This window comes from Poecilia reticulata, chromosome 15, assembly GCF_904066995.2.
Source record: "Poecilia reticulata chromosome 15, P_reticulata-male-v2, whole genome shotgun sequence".
NCBI classification, from domain to species: domain Eukaryota; kingdom Metazoa; phylum Chordata; class Actinopteri; order Cyprinodontiformes; family Poeciliidae; genus Poecilia; species Poecilia reticulata.
The window spans coordinates 8,353,709-8,375,605 of record NC_088844.1 but is presented as its reverse complement, the minus strand read 5'-3'; the positions used below and the strand labels follow the sequence as shown (position 1 = coordinate 8,375,605).

Below are 21,897 nucleotides of genomic sequence, written 5' to 3'. Positions count from 1 at the left end.
GATTGTCTTTCCCTACTCCGTGTTGGTGATGGTTGCCGCAGTGACCGGGAGTTACCCCTCTAAGGACGTAACGCAGCATTAAGACAGCAACATTTTTTTCTCATCTTGGTGAAGTTTCTTTCAGAGCAGCTCCAAGTTGCTGTCAGTACACGGCTTTTTGTGGTGAACCAACATTAAGTTTTCCCATAATCTGTACAGAGGATCTCACCGCCTCTAAGTCATTTGTGGTAGTCGGTTTAAAAGATACAGATGACTTATGAGCGCTGCCAGAATGGAGTGGTTGGCTTAGTTTGGACCAGTTGCACTACAAAAAATGCACAAAATCTTACCAAGTATTTTTGGTTTAGTTTCTAGTGCAAATACCTTAGTGCTTGAAATAAGACAAAACTAACTTACAGCAAGAAATTTGGAGCTTATTTTAAGTCAATAATTCCTTAATTTTAATTTTAAAAAGTAGTAATTATAAGTGAAAAAAAGGAAGTATGGGAAAATGTCTTGTTCCACTGGCAGATTAACTTATAGCGAGTACTTTTCCATCAATACTAAGGAAGTGTGGATTTATCCTATTTTCTGCTGAAAAGTGACGTGTATCTTGGTTTTGTCTTATTTCAAGTGCACTAAGAAATTTGCACTAGAAACTAGACCAGAAGTACTTGGTAAGATTGTATGTTGTTTTGCAGTGAAGTTCAAAACTAAAGGGTTAATCACTGGTTTTAATGATAAAATAGTAAAATAGAAACATTATTTTAGTTGTTGACAAAGTTAATCAAAGAGATTTACGGAAAGTGTTGAAATAGTCAAAGCTACACGACAAGGCTTTATTTAAAGTGGCAGTATTATGTTTCCCAGGCACATAGTGTCATTTTATAGCACAATGAAGTGTAAACTTCAATTGTTAAGAAAATGCTATATGTGTATGAAATGACTTTGTAATGTAACACCTTGAAATTGGGCCAATGTCTCTTTAAAACCTCCTACTCTTTCTGAAACTCATAACATATATCACATAACATTGCTCCTCTATTAACCATTTAACATTTTTACCAGCTTCTGCACTGAGAGGTATAATGAGCTCAGCAGATGCGCAGTTCAGTTTGCTAATTGCTGTTGGCTAGTCTGAAGGAGGGCTGCTCTGCTAGGCTGTGCTGGGCCCACACAGGTGTTTTACACAGCCGAATTGTTGACATGGGTGATGAAAGGATTTCTCAAATATGCATGAAAGAATCAGGGCAACAGTCGAGGTGTGCTTTGATGAGGGAGTGACATTACAACGAGACGTACAACATGATGCTTCCCCTTTAAAAACGCATGTTCAAGGAGAAATCAAAATAAAACCTGTGATAAGTGACGTCTCCTTTCCACCATAAGAACTCCTTCCTCCTCTCCTCGTGCGGCGGGACGCGATTAGAGAGAAATTCTTTCTAGCAGCCGAGGCTTTCCTGCGCCGCAGCTTATTTGGCCACATCAGTTTCAAACCGCGTCGCTCGGCCGTGGGCCTGGATGAGAGCCCTGTGTGAACACACTGTGTCAGGCGGGATTCTTCCAAATCTCTTGTGCACAGACCATATCACTTAAAGAGCAGAGTGCTGCAGGCGGACGTAGTCGTGGACACACACCTCGCTTGGCTAGCGGCCTGTAGAAACAAGCCGCAGTTCATCATCGTCTGTCAAACCCTACGAGATTGCGACCTTTGAACAGTATCGGCGAGCAGCAAGAGACGAGAACAATCTAGCACCTTCTGCAAGGCAAGAGAGAAAAGTCTGGTGGACGACCTACTTATAACTCAGCTGGAATAAATTGCATTTTTCCCCCTAATAAACCAAATCAATTGGAAATATTGCCTTGCGCACACAAATTTGAAGCTGTTCGCTCTAATGAGGTAACAGCACAAAATAATGAAATGTTACAATAATACACACACACAATGGAGAGAGATTTGCCATGAAATTTAAAAGGTAACAGAACGTTGCAGATGAAATGACAAGGCCATATGATGCATTAAGTTATATATATAAAGATGGTCAGAGAATGAAAAATGCTCAGAAGATGGAACGGGGAAAAAAAAAAGGTAGAAATGAAGGTAGAAGTGAGGATGAGGATGGTCGCAGTTATACTAATATTGAAATTAGAATCGGGTTTTAGTGGCCAGGATTGTGTGTGTAACCAAGAAATTTGATTTTGGAATTTGAGTGTTCAACGAAAAACAGACAACAAAACATCGACTTTAGAGGAAATAAAATAAAGGATATAAAAGGAATAGTACGAGCATGTTTCTAAAGCTACACTTTCAACTATACTTTAGCTGTAGCATAACTTCCATGACACTAAAGCAGCTAAACCTCAAAAAACAAATATAGTTTTCTTATTTTATACTTGCATTGCTCCAAAAACCCCAGAAGCCTCATTCACTTCCAGTCAAAAATGATGCCGTCTACTTCAACCCAAAACAACGCATGTGCCCTGCTGTTTGAATCCAAGGTAGCATTTCAAAAACATGGAAAATGTCAGGGCAAAATCTATTATTTACATCTACAAATGACGCTTGTAGATAAAGGAAGACGGAGGAGATTGGCGCTGTTAAAGACACACTGACACTATGCAAAGTGGAAGGGCAGGCAGTGCGAGAAAACGGCTCCAGTCAGCCATGATGGAGTGTGTGAGCAGGAAGGAGAGCTGCTGACGGTATGAAGTGACATAACTCAGATGACTGGACTCGTTTTATAATTCATGGCCGAGCGTCTCTGCCTGATTGGAGCCTTTATACGTCATGACAGCGTCGCCTGCTGCACTGACCTTTTGCCGTTTGTTTGTGCTTGATGATTTCAGCCATTATTTTTAATTACAGGTTCTGTGGCGCCTGTAGAAAATCCATGGAAGTACTTTAAAGTGGCTTACCAACGTTTGTGTTGCTGATCAACGCAAAGCTACAGAAACCGCACACCTCAGTTGAATTAGCTCGCCATTTACAGAGTGAACAACCGTGTTCCCTTAAGCTGCCAGATCCAAATGTTTCCTTTATAGTCGGTGAATCGAATTAGCTTTTAGCAAAAAATAAAAAAGCTTTGTTGTTTCCAAGAGCACCAGACTACATATACTTGGAAACATCGTGCGTGCGTGCGTGCGTGCGTGCAAGGTAAAAGCTAGGATACCCTGGAAGAAATGTTTTCCATTTTTTAAAGTGCAAATGTGGGATCTTGCAAAAACTGGGAGGCACAGTCAGATGTCAAGTTTGGTGGAAAACTGTCCACGCTGTCCTCACTTAAGTGTGGAAACGTTTGTTTTGGTTTGCTCAGGGGAACTGAATCGCATCAGCATCTTTTTTATTTATTTATTTTTTTTTGTTTTGTAGTAGACGGGAAGTGGATGACTGGAATGAAATCAATGGAAGACCACTGCTCTCTTTGGGATTCACCCAATCACGGCGTTTCACTGAAGCAGCGTGGAGCCTCCATTACTCGTTGGTTTGAGCCTTTTCTAAATGGAGCAGAAACGGGAGTGGGGGGTTTTGGGAGGAAGGGGTGCTGGCTTTTTTTTTTTTATCGAGCTGGAAAAGTAATTTAAATTTTATGTTTCAGCAGCTCTTGCATTTAATCACAGTCAATATCCACACTCTGAGAGAGCCGATCAGGATGGCTGTAGCTCATGTCCTGAGGAAGTGATTAGACTCCGATACTGACATTACACAGACGTGTTGGGCAGTCGGGTCACAAATTACTGACCTGACATTTATTTGAGTTGACTGATGAGGTTTTTCAAGATTAAGACAGCAAATATGGCTGTACAAGTGTTTTTTTTTTTGTTTTCGTTGTGAATCTGTTTTGCACAAAGAATTGGAACATTGTACCATCGTTGCATTTTTTTCTTTTTTTTTTGGTTTTGTTTTCGCTTGACTGTGTGTATCATTAAACTCATCATAGATTTGACATCTCACTGTAAGCAATCAGCTTCACCCACCGGTAAACAACTCCACAGTTTCCATGGTTATTAAGCCAAACAGGCTTTGCAGAAATGCCAGCAGAAATCACTCAGCAGCGGAAACCAACATGGAAAAACCTTTCGAGAATCACAACATTCGAAAAGTGGATATAATTGGGGGGATTTTTGGGGGGATTTTTTTGTTGTTGTTTTTCATCTGAACCTTCGTCTTTTCTGACAAACAACCGCACCGCAGAGTTCACATCTGCACTTACCCGTTCGTGCTGTGTCCTTGATTCTTTCGGTTTTGAGAAATAAATTTTTTTTTTTAAACTAGGCTCTACCCGAACTCTGTTTCTTCCTGCCAGGTGAGGATGATGACGACGAGGAGTGCGGGGAGGAGAAACTGCCGTCGTGCTTTGACTACGTCATGCACTTCCTCACCGTCTTCTGGAAGGTTCTGTTCGCCTTCGTCCCGCCCACCGAGTACTGGAGCGGCTGGGCCTGCTTCGTCGTGTCCATCTGCATGATCGGACTGCTCACTGCCGTCATCGGTGAGCACAAAGTCCCAATGAAGTAGTTCATCGCACAGGTGCATCGTGATAAATTAGGATATTTTTTGTGAATTGTATTTATTTCCAAAAAACAAAAACTCGTTCATAGAATTTTTATTTCAAGTGCTCATATTTGTTCATTTTAATGATCATCTTGCACAGTGTCACCACGGTCTATCAAGCAAGTATTGGCACCTTCTGCAGTGTAAACAGGTGCAAAGTCCTGAGGGGGAAATCGAAGGAAGCATGAAGTGCTTCCTGGTTGCTACCTTGTTTTTTGACATACTTTTTCCTTCCACCCAACTTTCCATTTTTATGTTTAACATGTACAGGCCAGCGAACTCCTTCACTTGACAGCTGTCAAGTCAAAATTCTTGATATTTTGTTGGCCCCTCTATACTCATAACGATTCTGTGTAAAAAATATATTAGTTTAGTTACTAGTTATAAACCGTAATTATCAAACTAGATCCACATAAAACTTTCAAATATATTTCTACGATTGAATCAAGTCTATTTTACGTCATTTTTTAAGCTGACGTTAATTCACTTTTGCACAAGTGAATACATTAATATTTCTACATCTCATTTGTTTACGTTGACCAGGTTGCCATTTTAAGCTTCATGCAGTGCGACGTTTAGCATTTCCTGTCTAAATGACATCACTGTGATGCACTTCCTGTGATATTTTGCAGGGGATCTGGCTTCTCACTTTGGCTGCACCGTGGGCCTGAAGGACTCCGTCACAGCGGTCGTATTTGTGGCGCTGGGAACGTCTGTGCCAGGTGAGAGCATGTTCGTGTTCTGAGTATTGTGACGATTTAGTAAGGGGATTGATGTATTTTTTTCTTTTCTATCAATTTTACAAAAATTGATAGAAGCTTACAAAAATTGAAAGCTTAATTCTCCAAAATGGGGAAACAACAGTTTTACAAGCAACAAGCAAATATCTCAACACTTATCATCAGGCGTTTTTAAACGTTTTATCCTCATGGTTTAAGATTTACACTTACCCACAAGGCAGAGGCAGAAAAATGTTTTCTAAGCACCAGCATTCTCCTACCAAGCAGAACCTTGTGGGCCACAGAAATCTCATTTAAGTTCACCGAATTCCCTGCTGAGCCTGGAAACCTCAGAGCTAATCGGCGCCAGGTCAGAATGACTTCCAAACATCGTTTCCGTCGAATAAAACCACATCGATCCTAAACAAACGGTCACCAGAAGTTGTTTGTGAGCATCTAAGCATTTTTATACACAAAAGCAGATTTTCTTTTTCAAATTAACGTTTCATTTATTCTTGATAGCATCTCCGTTAATTAAAAATGAATGTGCAAGGCTCCTCAAGTCACTAAATTTAATGCTGCATTTAGTTGCACTAAGCGTTGGGATTCTTGCAGCATAATAACCTTGAGGAATAATGTAGTTGCTTGTTGACGTCACAGTATTAGAAAAAAAACAACTTTTAATGAAACAAAAAAAAAAAACCCAGCAGTTGTTCTGACTAATGATTATTACAGGTATATCTGAAGTTGAATTATTTACTTTAAAATGAAAAAAATAAATAAATCCCTGCTGCTTTTATTGTACATTTTGAAATGCTTGTTGCGCATAATGTAATGTTTTTGCTGCGGTCCGCTGCTTAACAGACTCGCCTTCATTTGAGCTTGCTGATTCAGTGTGCAGCAACAGGTGGGGGGAGGGTACAGTGCTTTGTTACCCTGTGCTCCACTGAGGTGGAAAAATAAAACTCCTGGGAAAAAAACAAGGTCATCAGTCATTTGAATACCTCGATGTTAGTAGCTGTTCCAAGTCCCTCTGAAATACGCACAGGCATCACTGTATCTTTTTTTCAAAAATGTTCATTATAATCTTCCACTGTTGGATTTTCCATCAGCTTAATCAAATCTTTTCTCCCCTTTTTCATTTGGCATTTAGCTCCATAAGGTCATTATGAGCAAAATTTCCTCTGGTCAGCGATTTTAGGTATAGATGTGTGTTAATCAGTGATCCCCTTCAGGGATCATTCTGTCGGCATTTTCACATTTACCATTACCAGGAATTTTTGTTATTAGTCCTTCTTCCTCTCATTTATAATACGGAGTAAGCGTTTTTCTACACAGTTCAGTTCGACTGTTTCCATGACGGCAATTACGGCCAACAGAAACATGGTTGATGGATAAGACATTTGAAGCCCAGTTCACCCTAATAGGAAGTTAAAGCGCTTGTCGTGCGATTACATATTATACTGCAAATGCCAAACGACCAAAGAACCGACATGTTTACCTGCAAACCACGTAACCCGAGAAATGCCAACACAACCTGTTGTATTGCGAGCACAGCGTTTTGGTATTGCAGCCCCATTCGTCAAGTTGCACTCAGGTGGCCCGTCCTCCTATTCGGGGGATGAAGGTAATGTGCTGTGTGTATCTTACACACATGTACACACCCAGAGAAAAATGCACACCTGCCAACAGCCGCGTTCACAGACCGATACATCAGCTAGGAGACGCCAAAGAGTCGACTGCAAACAGATGTGCACACGGTCTGCAGAGTTTCAGAACAGGAATAAAAAGTGCTATCGCCTTCCTGAGGCCGCCAGCCCGATTAAGAGAACCTCCCTGGCCTCTCTGACACACACACGCACACATAAACAAGCTCACACACATTGACACGGAGAAACCGAGCCCTGGTGTGGTGGCCATTAAAGTTAATAAAACCCATCCTGTGCTGCGGTTCCAAGATGATTAACCTCGTGTATCACAGTTAGCTCAGATGATGCGCATAAACAGGCACCGAGCTGAGGAAAAGGACAGAGAGAGTTGAGAGGGATGGTAACTTGAATGGGTTTGGACTTGGCAAAAGTCTTGTTTGCAATAATTAGTTTAGGGCTAAAGGGTGTTTGTAAGGGGCAGTATGCATTCACAAAATAGAGGCGAGAAAATATCACGATTCTCATAGAATTATAGCTCTTAAAAAAAACCCATTTAAGTCGCGAAACATTTCTCAACTGATTTTGATGTGACTGTTTCTACCAATTCAGAAAATGCAGTTTGATTTAAAAGTTAAAAGTTAGATAATACCAAAACTGCCTGGGCAGTGCACTTGCTACATAACAGCAGAACATATTCCATCATAAGTCCTCTGCACCAATTTATCTGTGACATAGTATTGGCATTATTGTCATCCTTATTTCAGCAGTAGCAGTGGTATTGCTAATGTTTTTTGTAGCTACACACAGTCACTTTGCCTCGTCAATAACCAGTAAATCCTCTGCAATACATTATTTTTGTCAGGTGCAAACTGCATTCTGTAACCCCAGACGTACTATATGCACTCAGATTGTTGCATTACAATAAACACAATAAACAGAGAGGATACTGCAAAATTCATGTGTAATTCCTTTTCTCTATTAGTTAAAAATAAGTAGTAGCACAATAAGTAGTTATTCTGGAAACAAATCCACACCACTTTTTTTTTTAACCGAAAGATGACTTGGGAATTATTTTAGGAACAATATCTACCATATTTAACCTGTATTCTAAATAAAAAGAAGGTCAAATTATTTATACGACTCATAAAAGATTGCAAAGAAAAGATGATGTTTGTAATCAGTGTTCAGATAAGATAAATCATTCACATTTTAATTTCGGGGCGGAAAATGCTTTTGCCAATTTTTAGACAAGGACAAAATGTAAAAGGAAAATAACACAAGCTGGAAAAAAAAAAAAAAAACAACCAGCTTGAACACGTCAACACTCCCAAGCCTCCTCCTTCCAATTTAAGAGACAACAGGGAAAAGAAGACCGGGAAGAGAGAGGCTGGAGACGTAGGCAAGGGGTGAACGGCAAGGTAGAGGAGGAAAAGGGCAGGACGTTCTCCGCGGAGACGTACTGTCAGAAGGAGTCGCAGAGTCAAAGCCGCTTTGCACAAACATGCAGTGAGCTACTGAACACGCAGGCACCCACACACTCTCCCACTCAAATCAGGCTCGCAGAGCACTCGCAAGAGCAACTGAAGCACACACTCGCGAGCCTTTGCCAGCTGGTGGAGGCATGGCATTAGATTGGACCCAGGTGGCCTCGTTCACAAAACACACAAGCGCTGTTTATGCGGCCACTTCTCTCCTGGAACTCGCTTATGGTACATCGGACTTGACACAAACAGAGCCACGGTTGGGCCAAACCGGAACGTCTCTGAAAGCATCGAGGTGCATTGGGAGGCAGGGCTGGTTTTGTCTTTGCCGGACTATTTTAGCCCGTTGTCTTGACCCTCGCTTTCCGCTTGCAAGCTGTCCTTCCTGCCATTCTTTTTTCCATCCCACTGCAAATGCCAACTTGGCCGTCGCTGCCAGGAAGCTCTTATTCATCTTCTGTTCCTTCACCTCTCTGCTTTTACGTTGCCTTTCTCTCCTCGCTCTGCCTCGGCCGGATAAAAACAAGATGGAAACTCCTGCAACAATGGCGCGCGGCTGGCTAATTAGCGGGAGAAAAAGAGTGCTGACTGGCTATTTGTTCACCCGAAAAGCCTATTGTCAAGATTTGGCAGCGCCTTCATATATTCTGTCAGTAAAGTAATAAAGAGCGTTCCCCCCTCAGAGCTTTTGTTGCTTGGCAGACATGAAGCTAGGAAGAGCGTTTGGGGGGTGGAGCTCTGTAGCCACCCGGCCAAAAGTTGTTTGTCTATAAAAATGGAGATTCATCCCTCTAAATTATTGATTAGGGGAATAAATCCCTTCTCACCCGGACAGCCAACATGGCTACAAGACTATGGTTTCCTAATTTAATCTTTCCTGTTTGAATTTGGAAATTGGCTCTGCAGGCTTACCTGAATTAAAGGCTACAGAACTAAAGCTAAGCTAATGTGAAGCTGCTGTCGCTTCATCGTATCATGCAGTGTGTGTTGGTATGTGCAAAAACATGATGTATGTGGGACTAAACACAAAAAGCTTGAAGTTCTCCAACATATATAAGGCTCGTGTATTTTCACGTGCCTGGCTTCGTGTGGCGCTCGTATATTAGGATGAAGGCTGTGAAATTCAGTGTTGGACTGTGTCAAGGTGGGGTTTGGTACTTTGTCAGTGATATTAGTGTTTTTATTGTTTTCATAATGATCGTTTGAACACCTTAGGAGGAAAGTTTAGCGATCTTGTTCCTCTGCAGACTGGAGAAAATTTGGAGAATCGTAAAATTTGATTTGCCATTTTCTGGGTTATAAGTATGGAAAAAGAAAACGAGAATATGGACAAACATTTCCATTTTTCAGACTTTTATCTGTTGCCCTTTTGCTTCAATTTGTCCTTCTTACATTCTGACCTTTCCAACTCCCTTCATTGCTTCTTTATGTCCTTCCATTTTATAATCTGCCTTATTTCATTCCGTCGTGTTCTCACTTTTTGTTTCTTCATGTCTTTCATTCTTTTTTCTCACATTATTCTGTCATTCACTACCATTCATTCCCTTTACCTCCTTTTCTTTCTTTCTTTTGAATTCACCCATTGTCTAAAAAGCTAGAAGAATTTTAGAAAAAGCATGAAAATAATAGTGTTTTTGTAGTTTTAAAGATGAGCCTTTTGATTGTGACCTAAACCAAAGTTTATATGGCCACTATTATTACAATAAAACTCCCAAAAAAATAAAATGAAAAAGTGGGTTGGTGAGTTTTCTCCAATCCTTTTCATTTTTATTCTTTCTCTCCACACAGATACATTTGCCAGTAAAGTTGCAGCCATACAAGATCAGTATGCAGACGCCTCCATTGGCAACGTGACAGGCTCCAATGCTGTCAATGTGTTCCTGGGCATCGGGGTGAGTACGGAGCCAATTTCAATGTTTCCCTTTGCTGTTTTTGCCTTTGCAGCGACACTTTTCCAAAACCTAACTGTGCTCCACATCACTGAGTTTGTGTTTGCCTCCGTCTGGCAGGTGGCCTGGTCCATTGCTGCCATCTACCACAACAGCAAGGGCCGCGAGTTTAAGGTCGACCCCGGCACTCTGGCTTTCTCCGTCACACTCTTCACCATATTTGCCTTCATCTGCGTTGCCATCCTGATGTACCGGCGGCGGCCGGAGATCGGCGGGGAGCTTGGTGGGCCCCGGACTGCGAAGGCCCTGACCACCATGCTGTTCTTCAGCCTGTGGCTCCTCTACATTCTCTTCTCCTCACTGGAGGCCTATTGCCACATCCAAGGCTTTTAAGAGAGCGAGCGGAAGATCCCAAAGAGAAGGGTGGGACAGAGGAACCGGAAGGATAGAAGAAAGGGAAAATAAAGGAATGGATTCTTGGAAATTTAAGGTTGTCTTATTGATCTATTACTCCCTCCCTTTGTGCAATACGTTAAATGACAAATGAATGGATGTATGTACATGTGAAGGACTTTCAGGCGCACTCAAGCATCTAAAAACGCGGTGAAAGGAAGCAAAGGCGCGCGGAAGGACATCATACTTGAGAATTAAAGCCACTACAGAAATTACTCAACTGATGGCAAAAAGGAATACAAAAAGAAAAATTCTCCCCTTACTCCACAAATCCTCACGCATCAAGCTATCTTGACCAAATTCATGTTTAAACGCATAAGACAAACTTACTGACATGCACAGATGTGATAAATGTCTTTTCTCCCAGATGAATCAGACATATTTCAAATATTCAGCCCGATCATCAGCGCTCCAAGTGTGACGATGTGCCCTAAACGGAAGACCTCCTCAAGTCGGAGCAATGATTCTCTTGTTGTCCAGCTCCAAAAAAAAATGTCAGTGCGAGCGCAACACACAGTAAGAACAAACCGGATTCTCGGCCACATCCAAGTATCGACAACAATCTGTGTGTCTGCAGGAGTAGGAGGGTGTGTTTATGTGCTTAGGCGCGGTAGGACGATGGTAAACTACTGTGAAAAAAAAAAAAGCCTCTTGTTTTTACTGTTGCTGCGTTAAGACAAAAATGCTATTGTACTTGAGGTCCTCTTGACTCTCGCGGCTTGTAGAAAATGCTGAATTGGGAATTTCTGTTCTGGGAGGGGCCCATTCCGTGTGGCGAAACTTTGATCATCGCCAGGGTGGCACGTGTAAATACTCTGAGGCGGATGCACGTTTCAACTCGATTGATTTCGTTCTGAATGTCTTGGTTAATGCTGCACGCCTCGCCCCCCTCCACCCCCTCGAAGGGCCCTTCGTTCTTGTTGCTTTATACTGTAGATGTAAATGGTTTAAGGTCCTTTCTCAATCAAAGTTGGTGGTGGGGGTTAATGTGCTTTTACCTTTAATAAGGCCATGTCTGAGAAGACGCGCTGGCCACTCTACCGTTAAAAACTGTTAGAGAAACCATAGTCGTCGCATTAATATCAAAGTTAATCTTTATTGTTTTTGTTGTTTGTTTGTTTTTTAACACTGTGGGAGCGTCTTATTTCTTCCCACAGTTGAGATTTCCACAACCATATTTCAGTGAAATCATTGAAAATCATACATGCACATATCTGCAAAACCTGATAGACTTTCTGTCAAATCTGTTTTACACGGTTTGACTCTCTAAAACAAGTTTGGACAACATCCCGTCTCCTAAGCAACCCGGTGCCGGTTGTTCAGTGAACCGTTTGAATTCTTCTAATATCAAGGGCTTTGTTACAACAAAATACTAATTCCTGATTCTGGCTTTTGGTTCGTCATTCTTAGAACAGACGTACATTGGTCATCGGCGAGGGCAATGTAACACATGATGATGAACTTTGTTGACTCTTACTTGATAGAACTTTGCTTCATAGGAGAAAGTATTGAGTCTAGTACTAAGAAGTGCTTGATTATTGTCTCGATTTGCTCAGATAAAAATCACATCCCTAGTTGAGTCCTATCCCATTTCGACTAACGCTGTTGGTCTTTCTTTAAGCTACGTCAGCTCATAACAAGGCGTAGTTCCCTTCAGTCAGACAGAGTCCAGCTTTACTTAATAACGTAGGACCCGAATGGTTGTCCTGTAAATTCTGTGTTATTACTTTGACTAAATTTAAAACTTGGCACACTTCTAAGGAAGCTTAAGAGAAGAATTTCATTGTCTGATTGCAGAGAGGCAGTGGTCCAAATGGCAACAAAAAATAAATAAATGACATTAAAACATTAGTTTTACTGTACGTTCATTCTACCTACCTGACTTTGCAAAACCAATCAAAACTCATCCAAAACCACACATTAAAACGGTGAACATACCCTCCGAGATGTTAAACTTTACATCAACGGGGGGGGATAAAAAGGAGCCCAAAATATTAATAAGCCTAATTTGACTGTGAGAAGTTTAGACTTCAGACTGTTATTTTATTTATTCAGCTACAACCATAAGGATCTCAGCGTACACACACTTGTACTATAGCACTACTGTATGCAACTTAATTGGCAAGTATTTCCCATGTGAGATTTTTTTTTTTTACTTGATGTACAATAAACAGTATTTTAAACTTTATCTGTAAAATAATTAGTCTGGACTAGATGTAAACCGTTGTAAACTTAGCAGTAATTTTGTCGAAGACCGTTGTCGATGCCAGTGAGAGTCGAGCCGAGGCCTTCATTGGATATAAATCCAGAGAATTTTGAAGGACATTATAAATGTTCTAAGTTTTATAAAATAGCTGAGTAGAGTTGTAGACAATTGGCTGACAGTAGAGGACGTTTGATCGGATAAATATCCAACAACCTGGCTCAGACAGCCACTTGCGTTGCTAATGAAACAAAATGGCGGAGGAAAAAAACCCAACTCTGGAATATGAAAAGCTCTGTATTAGACAGTAGTTGTCGTATGAAGCCTTTGGAGTGGCAGTTTACCCCTACTTTGCCAAAGGGACATCTTTCTATCAGAAATATTTGTAACCCATCCAGTAAATGGTTTTCTAATCAACATCTCTTTCCAAAAAACACCAAATATACTATCACATTTCTTTAAGGAGCTACAGGAAATGGGTGTTGTTTAAACCTTTCTAGGTCAATTTTTATGTATTTGTCTCTTCACTGGCATGGAGCTGAAGGTTTATACACTGTAAACAACTTAAAATGAAGTTATGCTAGCACGTGCAAAACAAAATGTAAGAAGCTGCATTAACTTTAAATGACTTCAAGACATGAATTTTCTTAGACGTTGCAGAAAGTCTACAGGAATGAAGCACTTGCAACAATGCAGTGGGTTTTTTTGCATTCAGACCTTCTGTTGCACAATTTTACCAGAAACAAACGTTTTTCTTTCGCTAAAAGGCGAGCATTCTCTCTTGCAACACCAGCATTGTTGCACGCAGTTTCTATATGCCTACCGTGACTGGCGGCCTTGGCTAACGTGAAGCTAACGGGAGCGGTTCTCACCATCAGAACCAAGGTGGGGAAGCTAATTTACTGGCTAAATGTTTAGCGGCAACCAGCAAGCCTGCTAGCTATGACTGTAAATACAAAACAGGCAGTTGTTTTCTTTTTCTTTTTTTTTTTTAAATTCTTTAGCCTATTTTTCCTAGTAAATAATTGCAATAGCTCTCGAGTTAGCTTCTTGGCTTGGGCCTGCGAGTAACAAGTCTAGAACACAAAGCAAAAGCAATGATTGATTAAACAAATGAGCTGTAGACTGCAGTCATTTTGGGGCTTTTTTTTTTTGATGTTCAATAGTAAGATTTTAATAGGAAGGAAAAACCTTGCACTGCTTCATGTTGCCAAGTGAAACGGCTACAGAACCGTTTCGCTAGCAGAGTTGCTTTTGCTGTAAACAGATTTTTTTGTTCTGACTGATTTACACAGTAATTACAATGTTCTTGTAAAAAAAAAAATAATAATAATAATCCAGTGGTGTTGAATCAGTTGTTAACCATTAATAATGTTGCTACTAATGTAAAAGTTGATATGTCTCTGTTGCCTAATTTACTCCTTAACTTGACCGACTGTCTGACAGACTGAGAAATAAATACATGCAACACTGGACAGTCAAAGGAAAGAGGGGAAAGGACAGACGGACGGAAGGACGGACTCCCCCTCTGGTACGAGATGAGCAAAGAAATGTACTGCTGGGATTTCAAAAAAAAAAGAAAAGAAAAAGAAAGTTACCAAGAGTTATTCTCTACCTTTAAAGCAACATTTAACAAATAAAATGACAGGATGCTAACAAAGAGAAGACAGTATGAAAAAAAAATATGTGGAGGACGAAGATGAAAAAAAAAAAAAATAAATAATAAATAATGAAGTTACAGCCATACATTGATTTCTGGGCCAGTGAGACAATGGACTCCTTCTGCCCAGCATGTGTATTGTTATGAAGTCTTATCTGTCCTCGTGTGTTTTCATTCCCTTCCCCTTTCTTTCTTTCTAAATGTCCTGCCAGAAGTAACCAAACACAGGCAGTAATCTTTGTTAAACTTCCTCCCCCAAAAAGCCACCGTTTCGCCCGCCCTCCGTCTCTCCCTATGCCAAGTTTTCCATGTTTTGGAATGTCGATGTGCTACTTGTTGACACTGTGCATGAATGATGACATGCCTGTACATAGTTATAGAGAATCGTATCCCATTCCTGTGGTGTTTGACGGGAAGAAGTCTGAATGTTGTACAGATTTGGATCTTTCTGTTGATCTTCTTCTTGGTTACCGTTTGGTGTAGAGCTAACATTTTATTTTTTTGTTGTTGATTCAAACAAAGCTGCAGAGTCTCTGAATTAATTGCACATTATCATTAACCGAGATTTATGTAAAAAAAACAAAAAAGGCAATATCTGCTGTTATTGAATGAGAGAGGAGATAGCGGAGTTATATATCTTAAATCTATATGGCAGTTGCATGGGTTATTTGTAAAAAAAAAAATTAAATATTTGAAAAAAAAAAAAGCAGAAAATGGGAGGGGGCGGGGGAAATACATGGCTTGCTACTTTTAATACCATGGCTGTATTCTGACAAATGAAGAATACTGTATGTACATCTAAATGTTATTTTGTCTTTAAAGAAATCATATTGTGTATATACTGTACAGTGTTATCAGTGGGATGACCTATATGGCCATACACTAACCATAGAGAATTAATTCAACATATTTATTTAAAAGGAAGAACACTCGCTACACTCAAGAATGACATATATTGCCTTTTTGGAGAAGTTAAAAACTTGTCTTTCTCTCTGCCTTGTCTCTCCTTTCCATGAATTCAGATTTGTCTTTCCTAGATAGGTTTGTTTTCTTTAACTCTACCAACTCGTTTGTTTCCTGTACCCTTTGTTTTCCAGTTGTTTTTTTTTTAAGTCGAGTGGTTGCCGTCGATTTCAGGCCGCGTCGCGTTTTCCGTCTATCTTTTTGGCGTCTTGTATGCCTGGCTGCTTTCCATACTGACCCAACAGTGTCTCCATGCTGACTCCCACCCACCTGACTGTCTGTCTTGTACCTCTTTATCTAGTTACGCACAACATATCTGCATGTGTCCTCAATGGTCTTTCTGTCTCAAAGAATCGCTCGTCTGTATTTAAGTCCCCCATCTGTCTTGTTTTGAACCATCTGTTAGATTCCTTGGTTACTAAAGCCCTTTGCGTTCACATTTCATTTTTAATCCCTCAAATCGCATCTTTCTTTAATTCGCTCTGCCTGTCCTCCCGTTACGTCTAACACGGTGTAGTCGGAGAACTTCACGTTTGCTGATTTGGTGTGTGTGTTTGTTTGGGGTTTTTTTTTCTTTTCTTTTCTTTTTGGGAAAATGGAACAATAACACAAGTTAGGTTTGCAATAATCTTTTTTTTTTTCTTGTTTGTTTTATAATTATATGCCTCGTTTCTTTGTTGGCATGTACGTGTGTTTTTAATTTTTGTTTAACACCAATGGGTTAGGCAGAAAGTTGTTCTGTATGTGTGTCGCCACTAACTGTGACTGCTCTCCATGGTACTTCTGAAAAGTCCAGTAAAATAAAGTTTGGGATACCCAGTTTCAAAGACAGCTTGTGTCCACTGCCTTTCTAAAGTGTGTCCAGTTTTGCTGATTTGAAATTGTTTTAAATGGTAGCCACAGTGGGGACCAAACAAAGGTCACCCCAGCTCTTTTGTGCTAAGCACAGAAGACAAAAGTGCGGTCAGTGTCATCCGTTTTAATCTCACGCAACACGATAAGTACAAATGTAGAAAACTGACACCCCATTTAATCTGATGTTCTTTCAAAAGAAATGTTCACATACGAGTATCTGATCTTTCCTCTCTTTAAAGGAAAGTCATTTTAATGCAGGACATCGCCTACAACTTAAAACTTGCTTGACTTAATTCATTACAGTGCGTTCACCCCAAAAAACGTTTTGAGCGTCTGGTTTACATTCAAAGTCTATGTGGCGGTGAGTTGAGGGCCGTTGCGGCGCGTTTGGAGCGTCAAGAGCGTCCGATGGAAAACGACGGTTATAGCAAGCTGACCCGACAGATGCGCCCTCGACGACCAGGCCCAATTTCAAACAAGGTTCAAGGTTTTTTCAAGCCCATCATGACCTGAATGAAATTTGTTTTGCATCTTTAAAAATAAGCATGTGGGAAAACTGAATTATGCTGTTAAATAATGAACATTGAATTGGTTCCAAGCTCCCTACGTACCTCGCCAAAACATGCGCAGCGCTCCAAAAACAATCATCGTAAGCGCAGCAGAGTAATTAACCCTACATCACAGTGTTGCTCGACACATTGTTCAGGGAAGCAAAACAATGAGGACAACCAGCACAGAGTGAGATGTGTGCATGTGTAACCGGATCCTTTTCTGCGTTGTGCTGGTTTTTGAGTGAATGGACCGTGACACAGTTTCTTTCATGAGGATGATTCTCGGTTTATTTCTGACGAAAATACAGACAAAACAACCGTGTTATAGGCTGCCCGCTCCAAGTCCTACACAAGACAAAAGTATATAACAAAAATGTACTTAATAGATCTATAAATAAACTGAATGTATTTAGATGGAAAAATGAAAAGCACACAACTCTCCCCGCAGGACAACATGACAAAAGGGGAGGGGCTAAGGGGCGCAAACAATTTAGAGACAAAACCACAGAAGAAGAAATAAAAGGGCGGGGCTTCCGATCTTAAAGTAACACGGTTAAAACAATGACAGGTGTTTCAGTAAGATAAGGAACAAGACAAATAACCACAAAAAAAAAGACATTTTGTGTAATTATAATAAAAGAGAATTACAACCAGGTTACATATGCATCAATCCAGCAATTAAAAAGAAACAATTTTTGAAACGACATCCTTCAATTCTATATAAATTCCCATTATAACGATGTAAAACTCGCCGTGTTGTGTGAGACGGCTTGGTTTGAGTGGAGATGTGCGACATTCCACACGCCGCTTTGATTCCGCTGGAAGTGAACACCTCCAGTGTTGGCTGCCTTTGCCTCTTAGGCGCTGAGAGAGGAGGGAACTCGACACACAAGTCGAGTACAGGAAGCAGCAGCAGCAGCAGCACGTAAAGCACATTCCTTCACATCAAACCCAACACTGTGAAAAGCATGCAGTGGGCTGCAACGCTCTCTGGATCGTGTACTCGCTATTAACATCCTACACATTTATACCCAGAGGAAAATTCATACATTTGATGCCAATGCCAACAACACTATCTGAGGATGTTGCGAGGAGCCATAGGCGTATGAAGCGGGAGGGGAACGGGGGGGAACATGTCCCCACCAATATTGGAGAGAGTCACATTCGTCCCCACCAATAATTTCACCTCAGTTGCGAAGAATTTTAAAATCTTCCACTCGCATGCTTTTATTTTGAAGGCGCACAACTGCGCATTAGCAGAGCAAAGGCAGCAGCAGACAGAGTTTGTTTGAATGAGGTAAACGAGGTAGAAATCTGACTCGTTATTAAATTTCTGGGCCTCGTCAGAGAACTTGGGAACAGGAAATTTAACAAGGCAAGTGATATCAGATCTGAACCAGTTCGAACAATATCAGATGATCCATAGGGTGCTCACAGAAAGGAACATTTTAAGTCTCCTTTTAAAGCAGGTGTTTCTGTTTTTTAATAGAATTCCTTTAACTCAAGAGTTAAAGCCAGTTCTAGGAGTTTAAGGGGGCGTTTACACGACAACGATCCAACAAAAACGGCACTTTTGTTCCGTTTTTGTTGGATCGTTTACACGATAACGTTCTGATTACGATCTGTGTTTACACAGTAACGGTGCACATCGAAAACGTGTAATGCTCTCGCTGCGCCTAGTTGGAGCTAGGTTCTTTGAAACTTTGAAAGTGCGCATGTGTTTAAAAAAAAGTTGTACTTGAAGGCATGTGGATTTCCGTGAGAGAACACGCATTGTGTGCGTCTGATTAGGGCGCATGCAGTTGGAAAAAGTGGGATAACTTTGCCGAAAAACCTTGTTTGAGCTTTCACGGTGTCTGTAGCGGCCCGGACTGGAAGCTGTTTATTGTTTTTACCTTGGAATGGCCAACAGTCTGTTATTCCTATATCAATTTGATAAAATAGGAGTTCCCGCACGTCCCATATCCGTGTCCTCTGTTACCTTTTTCAGCAGTTAAAACAGTTTTATCCGTCGCTAACAAGTCGTAACCTGTTTTTCCGAGCCGCCTTCAAACGCAACATGAACGCTGAGACGCTTGCGCTGGGTTTACACCTGTGAGGCAGCGGGAGACCTGCTGCTGCTGCGCAGGTGTGTTAGAATCATGGCAGCAAACCAGCAAAACGTAAATAACTTGGCACAGTTTTTCCCCCGAACTAACCGACTGAGTTGAGTAAAGCTGTTGGATGCAGGTGATGATAGCTAAAAGATGACTGGCTAATATCAATACAGCACGTTAAGCTTGTTAACAAGTAGCCTGTAGGCTGCTGGTGTTGTTGTCTATGTTCAGCTATGTAGACTCATTTTGCCCCCCAAAATAAGTCGGTGCCCCTCCTGTTAAACTCGTCTGGAGCCGGGCTGGTCCTGGTCCGTAGTTCTCTAGATAAGAGCGCTGAACAAGCAGCCGTGTATTTTGCCACCTGGGCTGTGCGGAGCGGTGAAGAGACGCTGAGGGAACCGAATCTGATGGGGAAACAGTAACACCAGCATTGTGTGTAGTTTCTTCTTCTTCTGTGGATTGTAGGAAGCAGCTATGTTTTGCGTCATACTATGCATGAGCTAGTCTGGAACCCGTTTTCAATCTGTGCCGTTGTTAGAGAAAACATTCGGTGGTTTCGTGTAAATGCACACTACAAACGCAACAAAACTCTTCCGTTTTCCCCCGAAATCGTTGTCGTGTAAACGGGGCCTAAGATAAATGGTGTTTTTTTTTCCTCATTTCTGCCTTTGCAATGATTCTGCTTAAACATCTCTTTCTGTAAATATTTCTGTCTTTGTTCTGTAGCCTATACTTGGTATCATAAAACATTAGGCAATATCAAGATCGAATAATGGTAATATTAGCCTACATGCAGCCAGTGGCATGTGGGCTATAACTAGCTTGTTGTCTTACATTGACTTCCTCTATTCAATGTGCTAAACATGGTTAATAAATAAACAAAATAGCTAAAAAGCTTATTTTAGGAAAAAGCCTACTTTTAATGTGGGCAATAGTTACATTAGAAATGTTTGTGCTCTGCTTTAGTTCTGAAGTTTAACTTTAAGTTTAACTCTGAAGTTCACTTCGTGGCGCTTGGTTACCAGTAAACACACTCATCTCTTAGCAACAGATTAGCAACAAAAATTGTTATTGTTCAAAAAACATAGGATTTCTTCTGCTCTCTCAGATGTTTACTTTATGGAACTTTGTGGAACTTGGTTACCAGAAAACACGATCATCTCTAAGCAACAGATTAACAGAGTAGCAACAAAAATTCTTATTGATAAAAAAATATGTTTCTTCCGCTCTTTTGAAATACCACTTATCTTACACTAACAAAAATTGTGCAGTTGGTGAATTTTGCAGAAAAGTTCTTATTATTTTTTGTAATTGGTCATAAATGGATTAAGCACACATTCAACACAAAAGTAAAAAAATCTCGATTTAGACTTCGTGGCAGTTCGTTACCAGAAAAATACCCCGCTTATCTCTTAAAACCAAATTAACAAGTTATATAGTTTATAAAACATAAACTCTTTCGAAATAACGCTTACCTGATTAGATATAAGACACTTACCGTTGGCAAATTTATCAAAAGTACAAATCTGAAGTTCACTTCGTGGCGCTTGGTTACCAGTAAACACACTCATCTCTTAGCAACAGATTAGCAACAAAAATGGTTATTGTTCAAAAAACATAAAATTCGTTCTGCTCTTTTGAAATGGAGTGGAGCGGCAAAGTGAGAAGGATGGAAAAAAGAGAGCAAGGAAAAGCCAAAAACTGGACACATATTTTGTTCGTCGTCTTGGAGATGAAGCGGAGTTTTTTGTTGGCAGCGATTCAGACCCGCCAAAACTGCCAGCCCAGCCAGGGAGCCAGGATAGTTACAGGTAGCAACTCTAATGTTAATCACAATGTGTGAGTTAACTGATTATAAACTGTACCAGCTCACCCGCCGAGCTTTCATCTCCTTTTGACTCTCCTGAAGGCTGAGTTATAGTCGCGGTTGTAACAGTTCGCGTTTTTGAGCCAAGACAGCGGTATGGCGTTTATAGTTGAGGTTTACATTGGAGCCGCCTGGGAGAGCGGCGCGCGTGATCCGCACCGAGTTGCAAAGATCCAGAGATGCACGAGGCGCTGCGACACGCTGCGCATGCGGCGGCGTCAGCTCGTGCCGCTGCGTGTCCGCTTCAACGCGCACAATGAACCGAGCGATAAATTAAAACAAATTCAATAATTTCCATTGGCATGATTTATCACTTCTCTTTTTATTTCTCTTTCTTTCTACAAAAAACTGTATGATAAAAGCTTTCAGGTTGGTGCTTTGGTCTCAGCTAAACCTTTTTTTGAAGGAAGATTTTATTTACAAAGACTTCAAAATTCATTTTATTTGTCGTTTTGTTTATTTATGTTGGATATTTGAGATGCCTTCCAGTTGCAGTGTTAAATGTTCATTATAATTTAAAGTTTACTGATCTTTCAGATTGTGTTCTTGCATTATAATTTTGCCATTAACATTTATTACTTAAAAATGGTCTAAAAACAACAATAATATTGTTTATCAAAAATCTAAATTTGTTATTGTGACAGGTCTACACACATATGATATATAATTTAGTTAGTTTATTGCCATGGATGGCATAGTTACTTTGAAAGAGTAATTTGATCACTCAATGAAAAATTCATCCATCAGCTAGAAAATGTGCATCTCTTTTCCCTCCATCGTTTACATTTGTGTCGCTGGTGTTACATATGAAACGTATCTCCCCAAGGAAAAAGAAGAAAGCAACAATATGTGTTTTCTAAAAATAATCACAAATACATAACTTGGATACGTAATTTTAATCTGATTATTGGATTGTAAATAGTAACACGTTAGATTACTCGTTACAAGGGGTCACGTTGATGACACCATTATTTGACATT

The 21,897-nt window shown here is 40.5% G+C and overlaps 1 protein-coding gene and 1 long non-coding RNA gene across 5 annotated transcripts in view; one reads left to right on the top strand and one right to left on the bottom strand.

Annotated features, from left to right (window-relative positions):
- Positions 1-16,379, top strand: part of slc8a1b (solute carrier family 8 member 1b) — a 151,293-nt gene extending 134,914 nt beyond the window's left edge. For all 4 annotated transcript variants that reach the window (XM_081616396.1, XM_008428820.3, XM_081616395.1 and 1 more), the window contains 4 exons: positions 4,284-4,469; positions 5,164-5,253; positions 10,169-10,272; positions 10,390-16,379. In XM_081616396.1, coding sequence (XP_081472522.1) covers positions 4,284-4,469; positions 5,164-5,253; positions 10,169-10,272; positions 10,390-10,662 — 653 coding nt within the window. In that variant the 3' untranslated portion in view covers positions 10,663-16,379. The remainder of the gene's footprint in view (positions 1-4,283; positions 4,470-5,163; positions 5,254-10,168; positions 10,273-10,389) is intronic.
- On the bottom strand, positions 1,424-20,959 carry LOC145555096 (uncharacterized). The gene is made up of 3 exons (XR_014091177.1): positions 20,549-20,959; positions 1,617-1,738; positions 1,424-1,509 (listed from the first exon to the last, which is right to left on the bottom strand). It is a non-coding gene; the product is annotated as an uncharacterized LOC145555096 (long non-coding RNA).
- Positions 20,960-21,897: the final 938 nt, after the last annotated feature.